Source organism: Carcharodon carcharias, chromosome 31, assembly GCF_017639515.1.
Source record: "Carcharodon carcharias isolate sCarCar2 chromosome 31, sCarCar2.pri, whole genome shotgun sequence".
NCBI classification, from domain to species: Eukaryota; Metazoa; Chordata; class Chondrichthyes; order Lamniformes; family Lamnidae; genus Carcharodon; species Carcharodon carcharias.
Window position 1 is genome coordinate 27,805,018 of NC_054497.1, and position 18,434 is coordinate 27,823,451.

General features: G+C 46.6%; 1 protein-coding gene across 7 annotated transcripts in view; it reads right to left on the bottom strand.

Annotated features, from left to right (window-relative positions):
- Positions 1–12,349, bottom strand: part of l3mbtl2 (L3MBTL histone methyl-lysine binding protein 2) — a 181,256-nt gene extending 168,907 nt beyond the window's left edge. For 5 of the 7 annotated variants that reach the window (XM_041177803.1, XM_041177802.1, XM_041177804.1 and 2 more), the window contains exons 1-3: positions 12,258–12,329; positions 2,494–2,535; positions 1,406–1,631 (exon numbers count right to left, since the gene is read on the bottom strand). In XM_041177803.1, coding sequence (XP_041033737.1) covers positions 1,406–1,619 — 214 coding nt within the window. In that variant the 5' untranslated portion in view covers positions 1,620–1,631; positions 2,494–2,535; positions 12,258–12,329. Of the gene's footprint in view, positions 1–1,405; positions 1,632–2,493; positions 2,536–12,257 lie in introns of all 7 variants that reach the window. The other 2 variants (XM_041177801.1, XM_041177799.1) reach the window with 2 other exon arrangements.
- Positions 12,350–18,434: the final 6,085 nt, after the last annotated feature.

Here is an 18,434-nt window from a genome sequence, read left to right on the forward strand (position 1 = left end):
ACTCCAGGCAGGCCGGATTTTGCTGTTGTAGGGAACGTGAAGGAAGTGTTATATTTATACATGAGATTGGATCATATTGTAAGGCTGAGAGGAACCTGGCTTACATTAATGTTTACAAGGAATTCAACCCAATGGGTTACGAGTAAACTGGAAGCTATGAGAGCACAAGGCCAGTTTGTGGGTTTTAATCAAGACAGGTATTCCATGAGGAATTAGGCTTAAAGACTTGTGAAGACGGAGGTAAGCAGGCTCCAATCTCCAAGCCCCATGTTAGGGTGGTAGTTTCAATGATTCTAGCTCTCTTAAAGGGAGGAGCGAAGAAATTTGCTCATTGCCAATGTTCAATTTGACAGCACAAAGCTCGTGGGATCGGAATGCCTGGATCTGAAGGGATGCATCTCGTGGCAGCAGCATTGCCAAAGGCAATGTTATCAATTCTGTTATTGATAACATATTGCTACTAACCCTAATGCTAACCCCTAACCCATGCACCCTAATAACTGACCCGAGTCCCTAACTCCATATTCATGACTCCATGATAGGGATGGTCAAGAAACATCAATGATGTGGTGGCACATGTTGTCAATAGTCCATCTGTTTCTGAAAATATTGCAGCTGTTGGAGGGGCAATTAGGGGTGGGCAACAAATGCTGGCCTTATCAGCGACACCCACATCCCATAAAATCCCAATTTAAAAAAAAAAGAGATGAAGAGCAGGACTATTTTTCAAAATGTATTCTTTCATGGGATGAGGGCATCATTGGAAAGGCCAGCATTTGTTGCCCATCCCTAATTGCCCTGGAACTGAGGCTAGTTTGCTAGGTCACTTCAGAGGGCAGTTAAGAGTCAACCACATTGCTGTGGATCTGGAGTCATGTGTAGGACAGAATGGGTAAGGACGGCAGATTTCGCCCCCTAAAGGACATTAGTGAACCAGATGGGTTTTTACAACAATTGATGATAGTTTCATCGTCACCATTCCTGAGACGAGCTTTCAACTCTAAATCTTTTATTAATTGAATTTAGCTGCCACCAGTGGCCGTGGTGGGATTTGAACACATGGCCAAACCCATTAGCCTGGGTTCTGGATTACTAGTTCATTGACATTACCACTGTGCCACCATCTCCCCCCTTGGTTTGTGAATCTATGATCTGCAAATTTGTCAATAACTTCCTGCTCCATCTACAAAGCTTCCCCCTAACTTAGTGATCGTCATAGTTAAGTAAGCTTCACCTCCCTTGAGTTAGCTCTGACTCAGTCTTCGTCCATTACTGCCACCAGTCACAAATCTGATTTATGGTTTACATCCTCAGCATAAACAAACCCAATGCTTCCCAATGAATCTGAGCCCCCACTCTCAAACTGGACTGCCTGTTAACACACCAAATGTCAAAAAAAACATACCCATTCCAAGTTTTCCATCAATGGATTCATCATCGTTCATCGCTTCTAATATTGACTCAGACTCCACGACCTGCTGCTGACCACCTTCTTCATCCTCCATGTCATCACTCGATTCCTCAGTGAAGTTTTCATTGCTGCTAGTGCCGTGGTCTTCCAGACTATCATACCCATCAAACAGGCTATAGTAATCATCTCCAACATCCTTGAAAGACATTTCTAGAACATTCTGGAGATATAAAGATAAATAACATCACACGGGTCACAATAAAGTGACGAAAGCTTCCTTCATCTCGGACTTCCATAAGGATTCTGAAATCCGCTGAATTTGACCAGTTTCAACCCAAGTCCAACAGTGTAAGGAAATCGATCCACGATTTCTCCCAAGACAATGGCTGGTCACAGTCCAGCCGTCTCATTAGCAGCGTACCCAGCCACAACGTCTGAGCAGGATAAGGGTAGGTTTCCTCTACCCAAGTTGTAATGTCGGGGGCTGAAAGGATACAAGTGCAAAAATATTCCAGCTCTGCCTCTGCCTCAGCCCATCCATTGTGAAACCTTTATCCATACTCTTGTTGCCTCCAGGCCCAGGAAGGCCTCACCCAGAATGAGGGGCTTATCTTATGAAGAAAGGCTGAACAGGTTGGGCCTATACCCATTGAAGACTGAGAGGTGATCTTATTGAAACATAGAAGATCCTGAGGGGTCTTGGCAGTGTGGATACCTGGAGGATGTTCCCACTTGTGGGAGAGACTAGAACTAGAGGACGGATTTAAGAATAAGACAGAGATGAGGAGATTGTGATCTTAACTACACCAGTCCGCATTATAAGTTTAAAATTCTCACCCTTATTTTCAAATCCCTCCTTGCCACTGCCACTCACCATCTCTGCAGCCTCCTCCAAAACTACAACCCTCCACGATCTCGGCTCTCCTCTAAATCTGGCCTCTTACGCATCCACAATTTCCTTTATCTCAGCAAAGCCAGCCCTCCTATTAGCTGCCTCAGCCCTAAACACTCCCATCTCTGTCCATCACATTCTCTTCCTTTAAGTCGCTCCTTAAAACCTACCTTTTTGCCCATTTTAATACCTTTTTTCCGGTTCAGTGTCAACGTTTTGCTGGATAACACACCTGTAAATGCAAATTGTTGTTGGATAATTAAATTTTAGGAAGACTGAAGCCACTGTTTTCAGTGCCTGCTCCAAACTCCAACTCTCTCCCTGGCAACAGGCTGAGACTAACCCAGTCAGTTCGCAACCTCTGTGTCACATCTGACACTGAGATGAGATTCCGACCTCATACACACGCCATCACTAAGATGGCCTATTTTCACCTCAGTAATATCGCCTGACTTGACCCCTGCCTCAGCTCATCTGCTGCTGACACCCTCATTAGTGACGCCGTGACCTCCAGACTCGACTATTCTGACACACTCCTGGCTGGCCTCCCACATCCTCCCCTCCATAAACTTGAGGTCATCCAAAACTCTGCTGCTCATGTCGTAATTCAGAGCAAGTCCCATTCCCCTATCACCTCTGTGCTCGCTGACCCACATTGGCTCCCGGCCAAGCAACATCTTGATTTTAAAATCCTCATCCTTGTTTTCAAATCCCTCCATGGCCTCGCCCCTCCCTATCTCAGTAATCTCCTCCAGCCCCACAACCTTCAGATATTCTGCACTCTAATTCTGGTCTCTTGAACATCCCCGATTTTAATCGCTCCAGCTACCTGGGCGCCAAACCCTGGAATCCCCTCCCTACCTCATTTTCCTCCTTTAAGACACTCCTTAAAGCCTGCCTGACTGGTTCAGCCTCAACTGCAGTAATGTATCCAATCCTGGGCACCCCATTTTTACGAAGGATGTGAGTGTAATAGAGAAGAGGAACGGGAATGGTTCCAGGGATGAAGGCCATCAGTTGTGTGGATAGGTTTGAGATGCTGGGGCTGTTCTCAATAGAGCAGAGAAGGTTGAGAGGAGATTTGATAGAGGTGTTCAAAATCATGAAGGGTTGAGACAGAGTAGATCGAGGGAAACTGTTCCTATTGGTGGAAGGACTGAGAACCAGAGGGCACAGATTGAAGGCGATTGGCAAAAGAAGCAAAGGAGACATGAGGAGAAACGTTTCACGCAGTGGGTGTTAGGATCTGGAATGCACTGCCCAAGAGGGCAGCAGAGGCAGATTCAATCGTGGCATTCAAAAGGGAATTGGATAATTACCCGATGTGAAAAAATTTGCACAGCTACAGGGAAAGGGCAGGGGGAGCAGGTCTAGGCAAGTTGCTCTTACGGAGAGCTGGCATGGGCACAAAGTCAGCCCTTTGCATCTCTTTGGCCTTGTTCTTTGCTGTAACCATTCTATGGTTTGGATAAATGCTTGAAGTGGGAAAGACTGCAGGACCGTGGGGAAACAGCAGAGTGTGTGGGATGAGTGCAGCTCCAACAATACTCAAGAAGCTTGACACCATTCAGGATAAAGCAGCCCTCTTGATTGGCACCACATCCACAAACATTCACTCCCTCCACCACCAACGCACAATAACAGCAGTGCGTACCATCTACAAGATGCACTGCAGGAATTCACCAAGGCTCCTTCAACACCAAATCAACGACCACTAGCATCTAGAAAGACAAGGGTAGCAGACTCATGGGAACAGCACCCCCCTGGAAGTTCCCCTCCGAGCCATTCACCATCCTGACTTAGAAATATATCGCCGTTCCTTTACTGTCGCTGGGTCAAAATCCTAGAACTTGCTAACAGCACTGTGGGTGTACCTACACCACATGGACTGCAGCAGGTCAAGAAGGCAGCTCACTACCACCTTCTAAAGGCAATTAAGGATGGGCAATAAATGACGCCCTGGCCAGCAATGCCCACATCCCATGAATTAATAAAATAAAATTGATTTCAAAGAGCCAGCACAGGCATGATGGGCTGAATGGCTTCCTTTTGAGCTATACCATTCTGAATCCAATTTGAAACACCGTAAACACTGATCATTTCATGAAAAAAGGCTGCATTTATATAATACCTTCATGACTTCATTACATCTCAAAGTATTTTACAGCCAATGAATCCCTTGTGGAAACATAGTCACTGTTTTAATGTAGGAAACATGGCAGATTTGTCTATCAGTTTACAAGCATCAATGGGATAATTTGTTTCTATAATGTTGATGGAGGGATAAATATTGGCCAGGAACAGGGGAAAGCTCCCCAACTCTTCTTCAAAAAAGTGCAATGAAATCTTTAATGTCCACCCTAGAGGTCAGAAAGGACTTTGGTTTGACATCTCATCCGAAAGATAGCTCCGTCGACAGTGCAGCACTCCCTCAATACTGCACTGGATCATCAGCCTGGATTTTTGTACTGAAGCCCTGGAGTGGGACTTGAACCCACAACCTTGTAGCTCAGAGGCAAGAACTTGAAAAGGAGCACCTATGAGAAGCATTGCAAGAATGCAACACTGAGTGAGGAGATTTGTAAACAGAAGGAGTCAGAGGTAAAGGGAGCAATCTTACCCTCACCCACCATCAAAAAACTGGGTACAACGCTGGTTTTACATCCCTTGGGATTTTGGTCTGGATTTTCATCCTCAAGGCCGGCAGCAGGAGTGGGAAAATTCCTGGAGAAAGTGCCTACAAGGACGGGATTTTTATTGCTGGGGGTGGGTGAGGGGGAGGGGAGTGAGGGGGAGGGGAGTGAGGGTGGGGAAGAGGGGGTGCAGGGTCTAGTTGATCCAGCCAACATGAGGAAAAGTTTGGAGGTAACCACAGGGTTGCCAATGCAGATTGTTGAAAAGCCCACCTCGTTGCTATGGAACTGTGGCCCAGTTAAAATAAAAACACAAAGGCCCTCCAGCCCTTACACCCCCTCATCTCTCACACACTCCCCATGCCCCACCCATGCCAACTCATGCCCTCCCACCAACCCCCATGGTCTCTCATGCCCCAATGCCAAGCTATGCCCCTGCACCCACCCCTCATGCCCATGCCAAGCTGTGGCACTTCCATGCCCATTCAGTCACTACACACTGTATAGAACCAATGAAGCCTATAGTGACAATAGCATGTATAAAGCGTGTTTTTTCAAAAAGTCATTAATTCCTAACTTCGCACTGTGTTACTACTCTAATGGGTGCTGAGGCTCCCACTCTAGAATGCATAATAAGGCTTAGCTGGGAGCCCAGAAATCCATGAGTGTTGAAACACCTGAGCCCCAGGGAAAACACTGGCTCTCTGAGCTATGCTGTCAATTTCATAATGTTTATTTACACAAGAAAAAGAGGTTTCAAGTGCTTGCAGTTTCAGCTATTTAAAAGGGCATGGATGATTGACACTTTTATTTCTGTGTAGTAAAAGGTTTTTTTTAAAATATAGTGGAAATTTATGAATGAATGACTTTTTTTTAAAGTTTTTTCTACACATCCTATCGTCACTATAGCTTCAATGGTTCTATACAATCTATACTGGGTAATAGGCATGGAAGTGCCACAGGTTGGCATAGTGGGCATGAGGGCACCTTTTAAAATTAGTTTTTAAAAGCTCCCCTCATGCAGACCATGGTGCACAATAAATCTGAGGTGCCATGAGCCACGGCGCTCTGAAAACCCGGCCCAACCCCAAGAAAATCGCGGAGGAGTAGGAAATGCCTATCCCGGAAATGGAGCCAACCAAGTCGGGAATGACCCAAACCCTTAAAAGGCATTGCCGGAAATCGGGAACCCAGAGGATGGTTGGAAATCCCGGAATCGGATCCCGGCTGCCCAGGTCTCCCAACTCAGTGAAAATCCAGTCTTCTTCCCCCCCCACCCACCAAGATGTCAGCAGGGAGTAATATCAGGATGTCAAACCAACATCCTACTCAATCCCAACAGTTTTCTGGCTGGTGAGCTAGGTTAAAATTATCCCCAAACAATAAATATTGCTTAAACTTTCCTGATGAAACAACCTTGATAATGAAACGTTAGCTCTTGTTGCCCTCTCCACAGATACTGCCAGGCCTGCTGAGTTAGTCCAGCATTTTCTGCTTTTATTCCAGCATCCGCAGTATTTTGCTTTAGTGCTGCTCAATCCTTGTTTGGCTGCTTGCTGTTGTAGGTTTTGTAAGGCTTAGAGTCCTAGTTTAGATGGGTGGGGCGCATATCTTCCCACAGGAGTGAGGGGGATGAAGGTACGCCTTTAAAAATCTCCTCCAAAGCCATAAAAACAAAAAACTGCGGATGCTGGAAATCCAAAACAAAAACAGAAACAGAAATACCTGGAAAAACTCAGCAGGTCTGGCAGCATCGACGGAGAAGAGCACAGTTGACGTTTCGAGTCCTCATGACCCTTCAACAGGCCCCTAAACTGTGCTCTTCTCCACCGATGCTGCCAGACCTGCTGAGTTTTTCCAGGTATTTCTGTTTTTCCTCCAAAGCCATCTCTTACTCCAAACGTTTGGCTATCCCTCATCACACCCCACCTGAAGGAGTTAGCAAACTCTGCTACCTGGGGTCCACAGTGACCGACAATCTATCCCTTGATGCAGAACTCGATTCACGCATATGGAGGGAGCCACCGCCTTTGACCAACTCACAATACGTGCGTGGAATAGCACTGAGCTAACTCTTGGGACCACAATGCTGCTTTACGAGTCCTGTGGTCTCAGCATCTTCCTGATAGGCTGGGAAAAGTGGACAACTGGCTTTATTAAAACTTTTTTAAAAAATAAAACAGGCTTCCACTTATTTCAAAAGTTACAATCCACTTTTTTTCCCAAGTGGTCATGTTATACAAACATTTTAATTTAAAAAAAAATGTATCCTTTCATGGGATGTGTGCATCACTGGCAAGGCCAGCATTTGTTGCCCATCCCTAATTGTCCTGGCACTGGGTGGCTTGCCAGGGCATTTCAGAGGGCAAGTCAGCCACGTTGCTGTGGTTGGGATTGAAGGGATGGTTGCCAAACTTGCTGATGACACAAAGATAGGCAGGAAAGTAAGTTGTGAAGAGGGTATAAGGGGGAGAGGTGGTGGCGTAGTGGTATTGTCACTGGACCAGTAACCCAGAGACCCAGGGTAATGCTCTGGTGAGCTGGGTTCGAATCCTGCCACAGCAGATGGTGGAATTTGAATTCAATAAGAATCTGATGTCGATTGTTGTAAAAATCCATCTGGTTCACTAATGTCCTTTAGGGAAGGAAATCTACACGTGACTCCAGACTCTTAAATGCCCTCAAATGGCCTAACAAGCCACTCAGTTGTAACAAACCACTACAAAGTCACAAAAAAGGAATGAAACCAACAGACCACCTGGCATTGACCTCGGCACCAGAAATGACAACAGTAATCGCAGCCCTGTTGATGCTGCCATGTCCTCCTTGCTAACATCTGGGGGCTAGTGCCAACATTGGGAGAGCTGCCTCACTGACTAGTCAAACAACAGCCTGACATAGTCATCCTCACAGAATCATGCCTTACAGATAATGTCTCAGACACCACCATCCTCATCCCTGGGTATGTCTTGTCCCACCAGCAGGACAGGTCCAGCAGAGGTGGGGGCACAGTGATATACAGTCAGGAGGGAGTTGCCCTGGGGGTCCTCAACATCAGCTCCAGACCCCATGAAATCTCATGGCATCAGGTCAAACATGGGCAAGGAAACCTCCTGCTCATTACCACGTACCACCCTCCCTCAGCTGATGAATCAGTGCTCCTCCATGTTGAACATCACTTGTGGGTGACAAAGGCACAGAATGTGGTACTTTGGGTGGGGGACTTCAATGTCCATCACCACTGACCGAGCTGGCCGAGTCCTAAATGACATAGCTGCTAGACTGGGTCAGGGGCAGGTGATGAGGGAACCAACAAGAGGGAAAAACATAGTTGACCTCATCCTCACCAGCCTGCTGGTTCCAGTCCTGTCTTCACATTGAGGATACCCCACACAGTGTTGTGTGGCACCATCACTGTGATAAATGGGACAGATTTCATACAGATCTGGCAACTCAAGACTGGGCATCCATGAGGCGCTGTGGGCCATCAGCAGCAGCAGAATTGTACTCGAACACAATCTGTAACCTCATTGCCTGGCATATCCCCCACTCTACCATTACCATCAAGCCAGGGGATCAATTCTGACTCAATGAAGAGTGCAGGAGGGCATGCCAGGAGCAGCACCAGGCACGCCTAAAAATGAGGTGTCAACCTGGTGAAGCTACAATACAGGACTACTTGCATACCAAACAGCATAAGCAGCAAGTGATAGACAGGGCTAAGCGATCCCACAACCAACGGATCAGATCAAAGATCTGCAGCCCTGCCACATCCAGTCGTGAATGGTGGTGGACAATTAAACAACTCACTGGAGGAGGAGGCTCCACAAATATCCCCATCCTCAATGATGGGGGAGCCCAGCACATCAGTGCAAAAGATAAGGCTGAAGCATTCGCAACAATATTCAGCCAGAAGTGCCGAGCGGATGAACCATCTCAGTTTCCTCTGGAGGTCCCCAGCATCACAGATGCCAGTCCTCAGGCAATGCAATTCGCTCCACATGATATCAAGAAATGGCTGAAGGCACTGGATACTGCAAAGGCTATGGGGACTGACAATATTCCGGCAATACTACTGAAGACTTGTGCTCCAGAACTTGCCGCACTCCCTAGCCAAGCTGTTCCAGTACAGCTACAACACTGGCATATATCCAGCAATGTGGAAAATTGCCCAGGAATGTGCCTTACACAAAAAGCAGGACAAATCCAACTCAATCAATTACCGCCCCATCAGTCTACTCTCCATCATCAGTAAAGTAATGGAAAGGGTCATCAACAGTGCTATCAAGTGGCACTTGCTTACTGCTCACTGACACCAGTTTGGGTTCCGCCAGGGCCACTCAGCTCCTGACCTCATTACAGCCTTGTTTCAAACATGGACAACAGAGCTGAACTCCTGAGGTGAGGAGAGAGTGAGTGCCCTTGACATCAAGGCAGCATTTGACCGAGTGTGGCATCAAGGAGCCCTAGCAAATGAGAATCGGGGGGGGGGAAAATCTCTGCTGGTTGGAGTCATACCTAGCACAAAGAAAGATGGTTGGGTTGTTGTGGGTCAATTATCTCAGCTCCAGGACATCACTGCAGGAGTTCCTCAGGGTAGTGTCCTCAGTACAACCATCTCCAGCTGCTTCATCAATAACCTTCCTTCCATCATAAGGTCAGAAGTGGGGATGTTCACTGAGGATTGCACAATGTTCGGCACCATTCATGACTCCTCAGATACTGAAGTAGTCCGTGTCCAAATGCAGCAAGACCTGGACAATATCCAGGTTTGGGCTGACAAGTGGCAAGTAACATTCATGCCACACAAGTGCCAGGCAATGACCATCTCCAACAAGAGAGAATCTAACCATCGCCCCTTGATGTTCAATGACATTACTATCACTGAATCCCCCACTATCAACATCCTGGGGGTTACCATTGACCAGAAACTGAACTGGACTAGCCAAACTGACCTGGATTAGCTACTGTGGTTACAAGAGCAGGTCAGAGGCTAGAAATTGTGCAACGAGTAGCTCTTACTCCCCAAGGCCTGTCCACAAGGCACAAGTCAGGAGTGTGATGGAATACTCCCCAACTTGGAGTGATGCCTGGATGAGTGCAGCTCCAACAACACTCATGAAGCTTAACACCATCCAGGACAAAGCAGCCCACTTGATTGGCACCACATCCACAAACATTCACTCCCTCCACCACCACCGCACAGTAGCAGCAGTGTGTACCATCTACAATATGCACTGCAGGAACTCACCAAGGCTCCCTCGACAGCACCTTCCAAACTCACGACCACTACCAAGTAGAAGGACAAGGGCAGCAGATAGATGGGAACACCACCACCTGGAAGTTCCCCTCCAAGTCACTCACCATCCAGACTTGGGAATATATCACTGTTGCTGGGTCAATATCCTAGAACTCATTCCCTAACAGCACTGTAGGTATATTTACGCCACATGGACTGTAGCAGTTCAAGAAGGCAGCTCACCACCAGCTTCTCAAGGGCAATTAGGGATGGGCAATAAATGCTGGCCCAGCCAGTGAAGCCCACATTCCGTGAATGAATAAAAAAAAAGGCTACATACAGATATAAGATAGGTTAAGTGAGTGGTCAAAGATCTGGCAAATAGAGTTTAACGTGGGAAAATATGAAATTGTCCATTTTGGCAGGAAGAATAGAAGAGAAGCATATTATCTAAATGGTGAGAGATTGCAGAGCTCTGAGGTGTGGAGGGATCTGGGTGTCCGAGTGCATGAATCACAAAAGGCTAATGTGCAAGTACAGCAAGTAATTAGGAAAGCTAATAGAATGTTATCATTTATTGCGAGGAGAATTGAATACAAAAGTAGGGAGGTTATGCTTCAGTTGTACAGGACACTAGTGAGACCGCATTTGGAGTATTGTGTACAGTATTGGTCACCTTATCCAAGGTGGGATATAAATGCGTTGGAAGCAGTTCAGAGAAGGTTTACCAGACTAATACCAGGAATAAGAGGGTTGTCTTGTGAGGAAACGTTGGACAGACTTGGTTTGTAACCACTGGAGTTTAGGAGAGTGAGAGGCAACTTGATTGAAACATATAAGATCCTGAGGGGTCTTGACATGGTGGATGTGAGAGGATGTTTCCTCTTGTGGGAGAATCTGGAAGTAGGGGGTCACTGTTTAAAAATAAGGGGTTGCTCATTTAAAAAGCAGAGATGAGGCGAAATTTTTTCCACTCAAAGTCATGAGTCTTTGGAACTCTTCCTGAGGTGGTGGTGGAAGCAAAGCTTTTGAATATTTTTAAGACAGAGGTGGACAGATTCTTGGTAAGCAGGGGGGTGATAGTAATCTGCATTCCAGCTACCGCTGATAACCTATCAGATCAGCCATGATCTTATTAAACGGCGGAGCAGGCTCAACGGGCTGAATAGCTCCTGCTCCTCGTTCGTATGTGGGTCTGGAGTGACATGTAGACCAGACTGGGTAAGGACGGCAGATTTCCTTCCCTAAAGGACATTAATGAACCAGATGAGGTTTTTAACAACAATCAAGATTATACAATGAATGATAGTCTCAAAAATGGTGACCCACAAAACTAGTTTTCGATTCCAGATTTAGAAACAGAATCTAAATTCCACCAGTTGCCGTGGTCGGATTTGAACCTGTGTCCCCAGAGCATTAGCCTGGGCCTCTGGAATATAGTGACATTACCAAGACACCGACAGCTCCTCTAAATTGTTAAGTGGTTATTAAGTATTCCAGTTATAATAGCCAACCAATAAAATGTGATTTGCTGTTTAAAAAAACATGAGTTTCTACAATTATTGCATGCTGGGTGTTACTGTCCCAGTATCACAATTCTGCTTAGAAAGTGCCAGAAGTGAAAATTATTGAGGGGGTGGAGTATAAATAAGACACGTGTTGCCTTAACCTGTGTAATTATTGAACAGAACAAACATCAGGAATAGTAGATTAAACAGTGCAGCATCTGACAACATTGTTACAAACTGACCACCTTGTCCTGAACATGAGAATCCAGCACAAACATTTAGCAACATAGATAATCCCCTGAGACCAATTATCTATCTCTCTTTCTCTCTCTCTCTCTCTCTCACCTGAACCATACACATAACTGCTTAGCAACAATGTCTCTCTCTGTTCACTTCCAAAGTACTAGCTAGGAACAAGGAGCAGGTAAAACCTTACATTCGTGGACAAGGGAGCATCAACTTTAAAAACAGTTGCTGAGGGTCAGGGCTTGGAACTAACTTTCAGCTGAGCTCATAATTCATACACAACTTTCTTAGCTTTCATTCATTAAAAGTACTTAGAGGAAAAACTCACAATCCTTTGCCTCTATCTTTGTGCAACTTGATGTTCGAATTCAGCAACACATTGCAAGCAATGATGATGCCATCTTAAGAAGGACCATTTCCTTATAACGTGCTCTCTGACTGGAGGAGGCCACAATCCTCTTCAACCAATGGAGAGAGTTAGTACAGAACGGGTAAAGGACTGCTGCAGTCTAATGCACTCTGGGGGATGTAGTCCATCAGAATGAATGGAGAATTGCAACCTTGCCCTAGGCTGTCAATTACCATTATCTCACTGCGCTGCAACAAATTGAATTATCCAATGCTGTGGATTAAACAACATAAATAACACACCAAACTGGAAATTTATGCTAAAATAGATTCGAGTTACTATATATTTAGAATTCTGGGACATTAATTTATAACAGGGATACTGCAGGGTGAGGCTCTACTGGTCTTATCCCCTAGTAGACGCTTATTAAAAATAAGTCGGCCTGTATAATTTGAAAGAAAACTTATGCCACCTTCAATTGGGCCACGTTTCTACAGGTCCGATGACTCTAATAATTAACAAATTTTGGAGTAGCCTCAGCACCCAGCACACCCCACATTTTTAAGTATCTTTTCAGATTCCTGGGCTGTGTTTGCTTCTTGCTCCCAGCAAGAATCCACATTTCATGTGCAAATGGAGGGCAAGAAATTACAGGGTTTTAAAAAAAAATTCTTTCATGGCTTGTGGGCATCACTGGCAAGGCCAGCATTTGTTGCCCCTCTTTAATTACCCCTGAACTAAGCGGCTTACTCGGCCACTTCAAAGGGCAGTTCAAGTCAACCACATTCCTGTGGATCTGGAGTCACTTCATTGCCTCAAAAGCCAAATATGAAGATGTTTGTTGTTCTAATTCTCCCATGACAATTTTGTTTGAATGCTTCATGTTTTCTTTCATGGGAAAAGTACATCACTGACAAGGGTGGCATTTTTTGCCCATCTGTAATTGAACAAATTGGCTTGCTAGGCCATTTCAGAGGGCAGTTAGAGGTCAATAACATTGGGCCTGGAGTCACAGGTAGGTCAGATCAGGTAAGGACAGCAGATTTCCTTCCCTAGAGGGGATTAGTGAACCAGATGGGATTTACAACAATCAATGATAATATACTCAATGATAGTTTCATGGTCACCATTTCTGAAACCAACTTTTGATTCTACTTTAATTAATTTAATTTAAATACCACCAGCTGCCCTGCTGGGATTCAAACCTGCGTCCCCAGGGCCTGGGCCTCTGGATTACTAGTCAACTATGCCACCATCTCCCCTGTTATAGTGCTGCAGCCCTAGGATGCTGAACCATGGTCCAATGCTGAGGGAGAAGCAACTTACAGGTCAAGTGATGGTAGGAAACCAGTCAGACATCCTAGCTGCTCCTTATCCTTGCCTGGATGGCCATGTGGGTGGAGCATGCGGTACATACCCTCTTAAAGCCTTGCCCAAGCTGTGGGCACACTGCAGGGTTTAGAGTGACATTGAGAGACTTGCCATTTAGCTGGACATGTTGCATCTAAGCTGTTGCTCTTTATTAAAGCTTTGGGAGTTTGATTACAACTTAAGTGTGTTATACTAGTGCCATCCGAAAGGGCAATTCTTGTTCAGTGACGCTGGAACCTCAGTATCGCTCTTACTGATCACTCAAAATAGGCCCAGCGAACCCTGTAGGGTGATGCCACCTGGAATGTGCCTTCCAGAAAGCATTCTTCTCCTTAGATATTAAAAAGTGTAGCCAGCCACTCCACAAGCTCAATACCCTCTGCTTGAGCAATACAATGCTGATAACTCATGTGCATTCCTTTTTTATAAAATGCAGATCCAGGACATAATTACCACGTGCATTACTAGTCTAGCTTGAGATCCCAGGATTGCTGTTCTAGCTATAATTAATTAATTGGAACTAATTCAAAGCTATTTGTGAGGTCCTGTAGAATCAGACCCACCCTCTCAGCATTACAATCCGGTGTAAGACGAAATTCTCTTTTTTTCATCATTCTGCTGTCCTCTAAGTGTTGCACGTAGAAAATCATAGCATGATCACAATATGATCAGACAGAGTATGATAGTCATAGCATGATCATAATATGATCAGACAGAGTATGAAAATCATAGCATGATCACAATATGATCAGACAGAGTATGAAAATCATAGCATGATCACAATATGATCAGACAGAGTATGAAAATCATAGCATGATCATAGTATGATCAGACAGAATATGAAAATCATAGCATGTTCATAGAATGATCAGACAGAGTATGAAAATCATAGCATGATCATAGTATGATCAGACAGAGTATGAAAATCATAGCATGATCACAATATGATCAGACAGAGTATGAAAATCATAGCATAATCATAGTATGATCAGAGTATGATAGTCATAGCATGACCATAGTATGATCATAATATGATCAGATGGAGTCAACATGGTTTTACCTGACAATTACAGTAAAAACAATGAGCAGCAAAGGATGCCGGGTGCTTGGGAATCAATTCTAAATCAAGTTTCAGTATCTTCTAGCTGCCAACGTCTAGGCCTCACTAGGATAATAGTCCGATTTGTGGCAAATTAACCGAAACCACATATTTTTTAAAATGATTTTCAGACAATAACTTTTGAATAAAACTATGATGGAACTTGTCATGTTGTTTTAAAACCATCAAAGATGAGACTGGGGTTGGAGTAGGGGATTCTTGTTTGTCAAACAGGCATTAGCTTCCATTCCTGATAGAGTAATTAGATGTCCTGTGGTGCAGTGGATAGTGCACCTACATCTGAGCCTTGAAGCTCTGGGTTCAAGTCTCACCCATGATCTTGATGTCTAAGGAAGGTGAATCCATAACATGGCCAAACAGGTTGATTATCAACCTGCAGATCCTTCCAATTCTTGCCAATGGCAGGCAGTGAGGGTGGGAGAGATTCCTGATCAGCAATGTGATGGAAAGAACATCACTATCCATATCTCCAGACTACAACATGGATGAAAAAGTGGAGGTTGCCACAGCAAATTGGTCTCTTTGAGTGAACTATAACACACCACCATCTGCTCTTTCCCCATAGCCCTGGCTGTCAGGCTCAGCTCCCAACCTGATTTGAAAACTATCCATTTCTATGGAATTGCAGCAGAATGTGACCTTTGCCTCATGTTGTGTGTGTGGCAATGAATCTCCCCCAACTCCAATATTCCTGTGTTATTTTACCTACCTCACGATCTGTGGGAAGATGTTACATTGCTTCTCATTCACAAAGGAAATTTAAGCACAGCTTTAGACAGGCTGAAGTTCCCTTTGCGATACACAAGAATCACTAAAAAGAGAAAAGCTTCCACAAATCAAGGGCAACAAGTGTTGACAGCACTATGTTACTTGCAGCTTTGATTGCGCCTGCGAATGGTGCTGCCAATGAGATGCTGAGTACAGCAGTTATGCCAAAGTTTATTTTTACACCCAATGAAATTGACAACTTTATGGATACTGCGTCTGATAGGCTATATTTTTTTAGGGTATCTGAGATGTGGGTCCTATTCATTTCACGAGAGAGATTATGTGTGGGAAAGACCGGTTCTCTCAGGTTGTGAATAATTTTGATTCGATTCCACAGTCATCTGAATATATTGTACAATTGGGTTGCTGGATGCTCGCTCTCACCACCTGCTGGTCAAGAAGGGCCAGGACATGTATTCGGGGGCTGACCTAGCTGCAGCTAACGCCGCCCAAACAAGCTCAGGGCAGCTTCAATGCTGCATCTGGCGACTCGGTTTTCAACTGAAGTTGGAGGGCAGCCATTTTAAAGCTGTGCAGACCAGTTCTCTCTGATTTTTAACATGCATTTTTTCACATAATGTCTCATTGCTATAACCAGAGGGAACACTAAAAAAAAGCAATACCAACACAGACCCAAACCCATCACTTTTATTTTCACCTTATTTTGCCACCCCTTGTTTTATTTGACTATTTCCTCTCCCCTTGTTGACTGCAGGTGGTGTGATTATTTAGTAGGGGATCGTTGGGGGAGTTGAGGAGAAATATTTTCACCCTGAGTGTGGTGGGGTCTGGAATGCACTGACTGAAAGGGGAATAGAGGCAAAAATCCTCATTGCATTTGATAGGTACTTGGACATACACTTGAGGTGCCAAAGTCAACAGGGCTAAGGACCAGCTGGAAAGTTGGATTAGGCTGGATAACTCTCTGGCACAGACAAGATGGGCCGAACACCCTCGTTCCTGGTATGTTTCTGCCCCTTCCCCCTGTTAGATGCCTTTCATTCCTCCCCTCTCAGGGACTTGACCGTCTCAATTCCCTACCTGAACCCTTCAGGCTGCTTCTGGACTTCCTGCTCTCTGCTCACCAGACCCTCTTAGATAAGTCTACAGCTTCCCTTGGTGCCTCTTTTGCAACACCCCAAAGAGCCATCGAGGCACTTGGCACAACCTCCTTGTGAACAGCAACTCCAATTACCCCATCCCACTCTCTCCCCAAACTTCCCACCCAGCACACCTGCTGGGGGTTAATCCAACCATCCAACTTGCTCTTCCCAGCACTGACCCTGTGGACTCTGCCAGTCCTTCCCAGCGCTGAGCCTGTGGACTCCGCCAATCTCTCCCTGTGCTGACCCTCTGAACACTGCCAGTCCTTCCCAGCGTTGAGCCTGTAGACTCCGCCAATCTCTCCCAGCGCTGACCCAGTGGACTCTGCCAGTCTCTCCCAGCACTAAGCCTCTGGACTCTGCCAGTCTCTCCCAGCACTGACCCTGTGGACGTTGACAGTCCCTACCTGTGCTGACCCTGTGGACTGTGCCAGTCTCTCCCTGTTCTGAGCCTGTGGACTCTGCCAGTCCCACCAAGCGCTGACCCTGTGGATCTTGCAGTCTCTCCCTGTGTTGAGTCTGTTGACTCTACCAGTCCCTCCAAGCGCTGAGCCTGTGGACTCTGCCAGTCCCTCCCAGCGCTGACCGTGTGGACTCTGCCAGTCTCTTCCTGTGCTGAGCCTGTGGACTCTGACAGTCCCTCCCAGCGCTGACCCTGTGGACAATGCCAGTCTCTCCCTGTGCTGAGCTTGTGGACTCTGCCAGTCTCTCCCAGCACTGACCCTGTGGACACTGCCAGTCCCTCCCAGCACTGACCCTGTGGACACTGCCAGTCCCTCCCAGCACTGACCCTGTGGACACTGCCAGTCCCTCCCAGCACTGACCCTGTGGACTCTGCCAGTCTCTCCCAGCACTGACCCTGTGGACTCTGCCAGTCTCTCCCTGTGCTGAGCCTGTGGACTCTGCCAGTCTCTCCCTGTGCTGATCCTGTGGACACCACCAGTCTCTCCCTGTGCTGAGCCTGTGGACACTGCCAGTCCTTCCCAGCGCTGAGCCTGTGGATTCTGCCAGTGTCTCCCTGTGATGGGCCTGTAGACTCTGCCAGACCCTACCTGTGCTGACCATGTGGGCTCTGCCAGTCTCTCCCAGCGCTGACCCTGTGGACTCTGCCAGTCTCTCCCAGCAGTTACCCTGTGGGCACTGCCAGTCCATCCCTGTGCTGACCTTGTGGACTCTGGCAGTCTCTCCCAGCAGTTACCCTGTGGGCACTGCCAGTCCATCCCTGTCCTGACCTTGTGGACTCTGCCAGTCTCTCCCAGCGCTGACAATGTGGACTCTGCCAGTCTCTCCCAGCAGTGACCCTGTGGACACTGCCAGTCTCTCCCATCACTGACCCTGTGGACTCTGACAGTCCCTCCCATCACTGACCCTGTGGACTCTGCCAGTCTCTCCCAGCACTGACCCTGTGGACACTGCCAGTGTCTCCCAGCGCTGACCCTGTGGACTCTGCCAGTCTCTCCCTGTGGTGAGCCTGTGGACTCTGCCAGTGTCTCCCAGCGCTGACCCTGTGGACTCTGCCAGTCTCTCCCTGTGGTTAGCCTGTGGACTCTGCCAGTCTCTCCCTGTGTTGAGTCTGTTGACTCTGCCAGTCTCACCCTGTGCTGAAACTGTGGACTCTCGCAGTCCCTCCCTGTGCTGACCATGTGGATTCTGCCAGTCCCTCCCAGCGCTGACACTGAGGACTCTGCCAGTCTCTCTCAGCGCTGACCTTGTGGACAATGCCAGTCTCTCCCTGTGCTGAGCCTGTGGACTCTGCCAGTCTCTCCCTGTGCTGAGCCTGTGGACTCTGCCAGT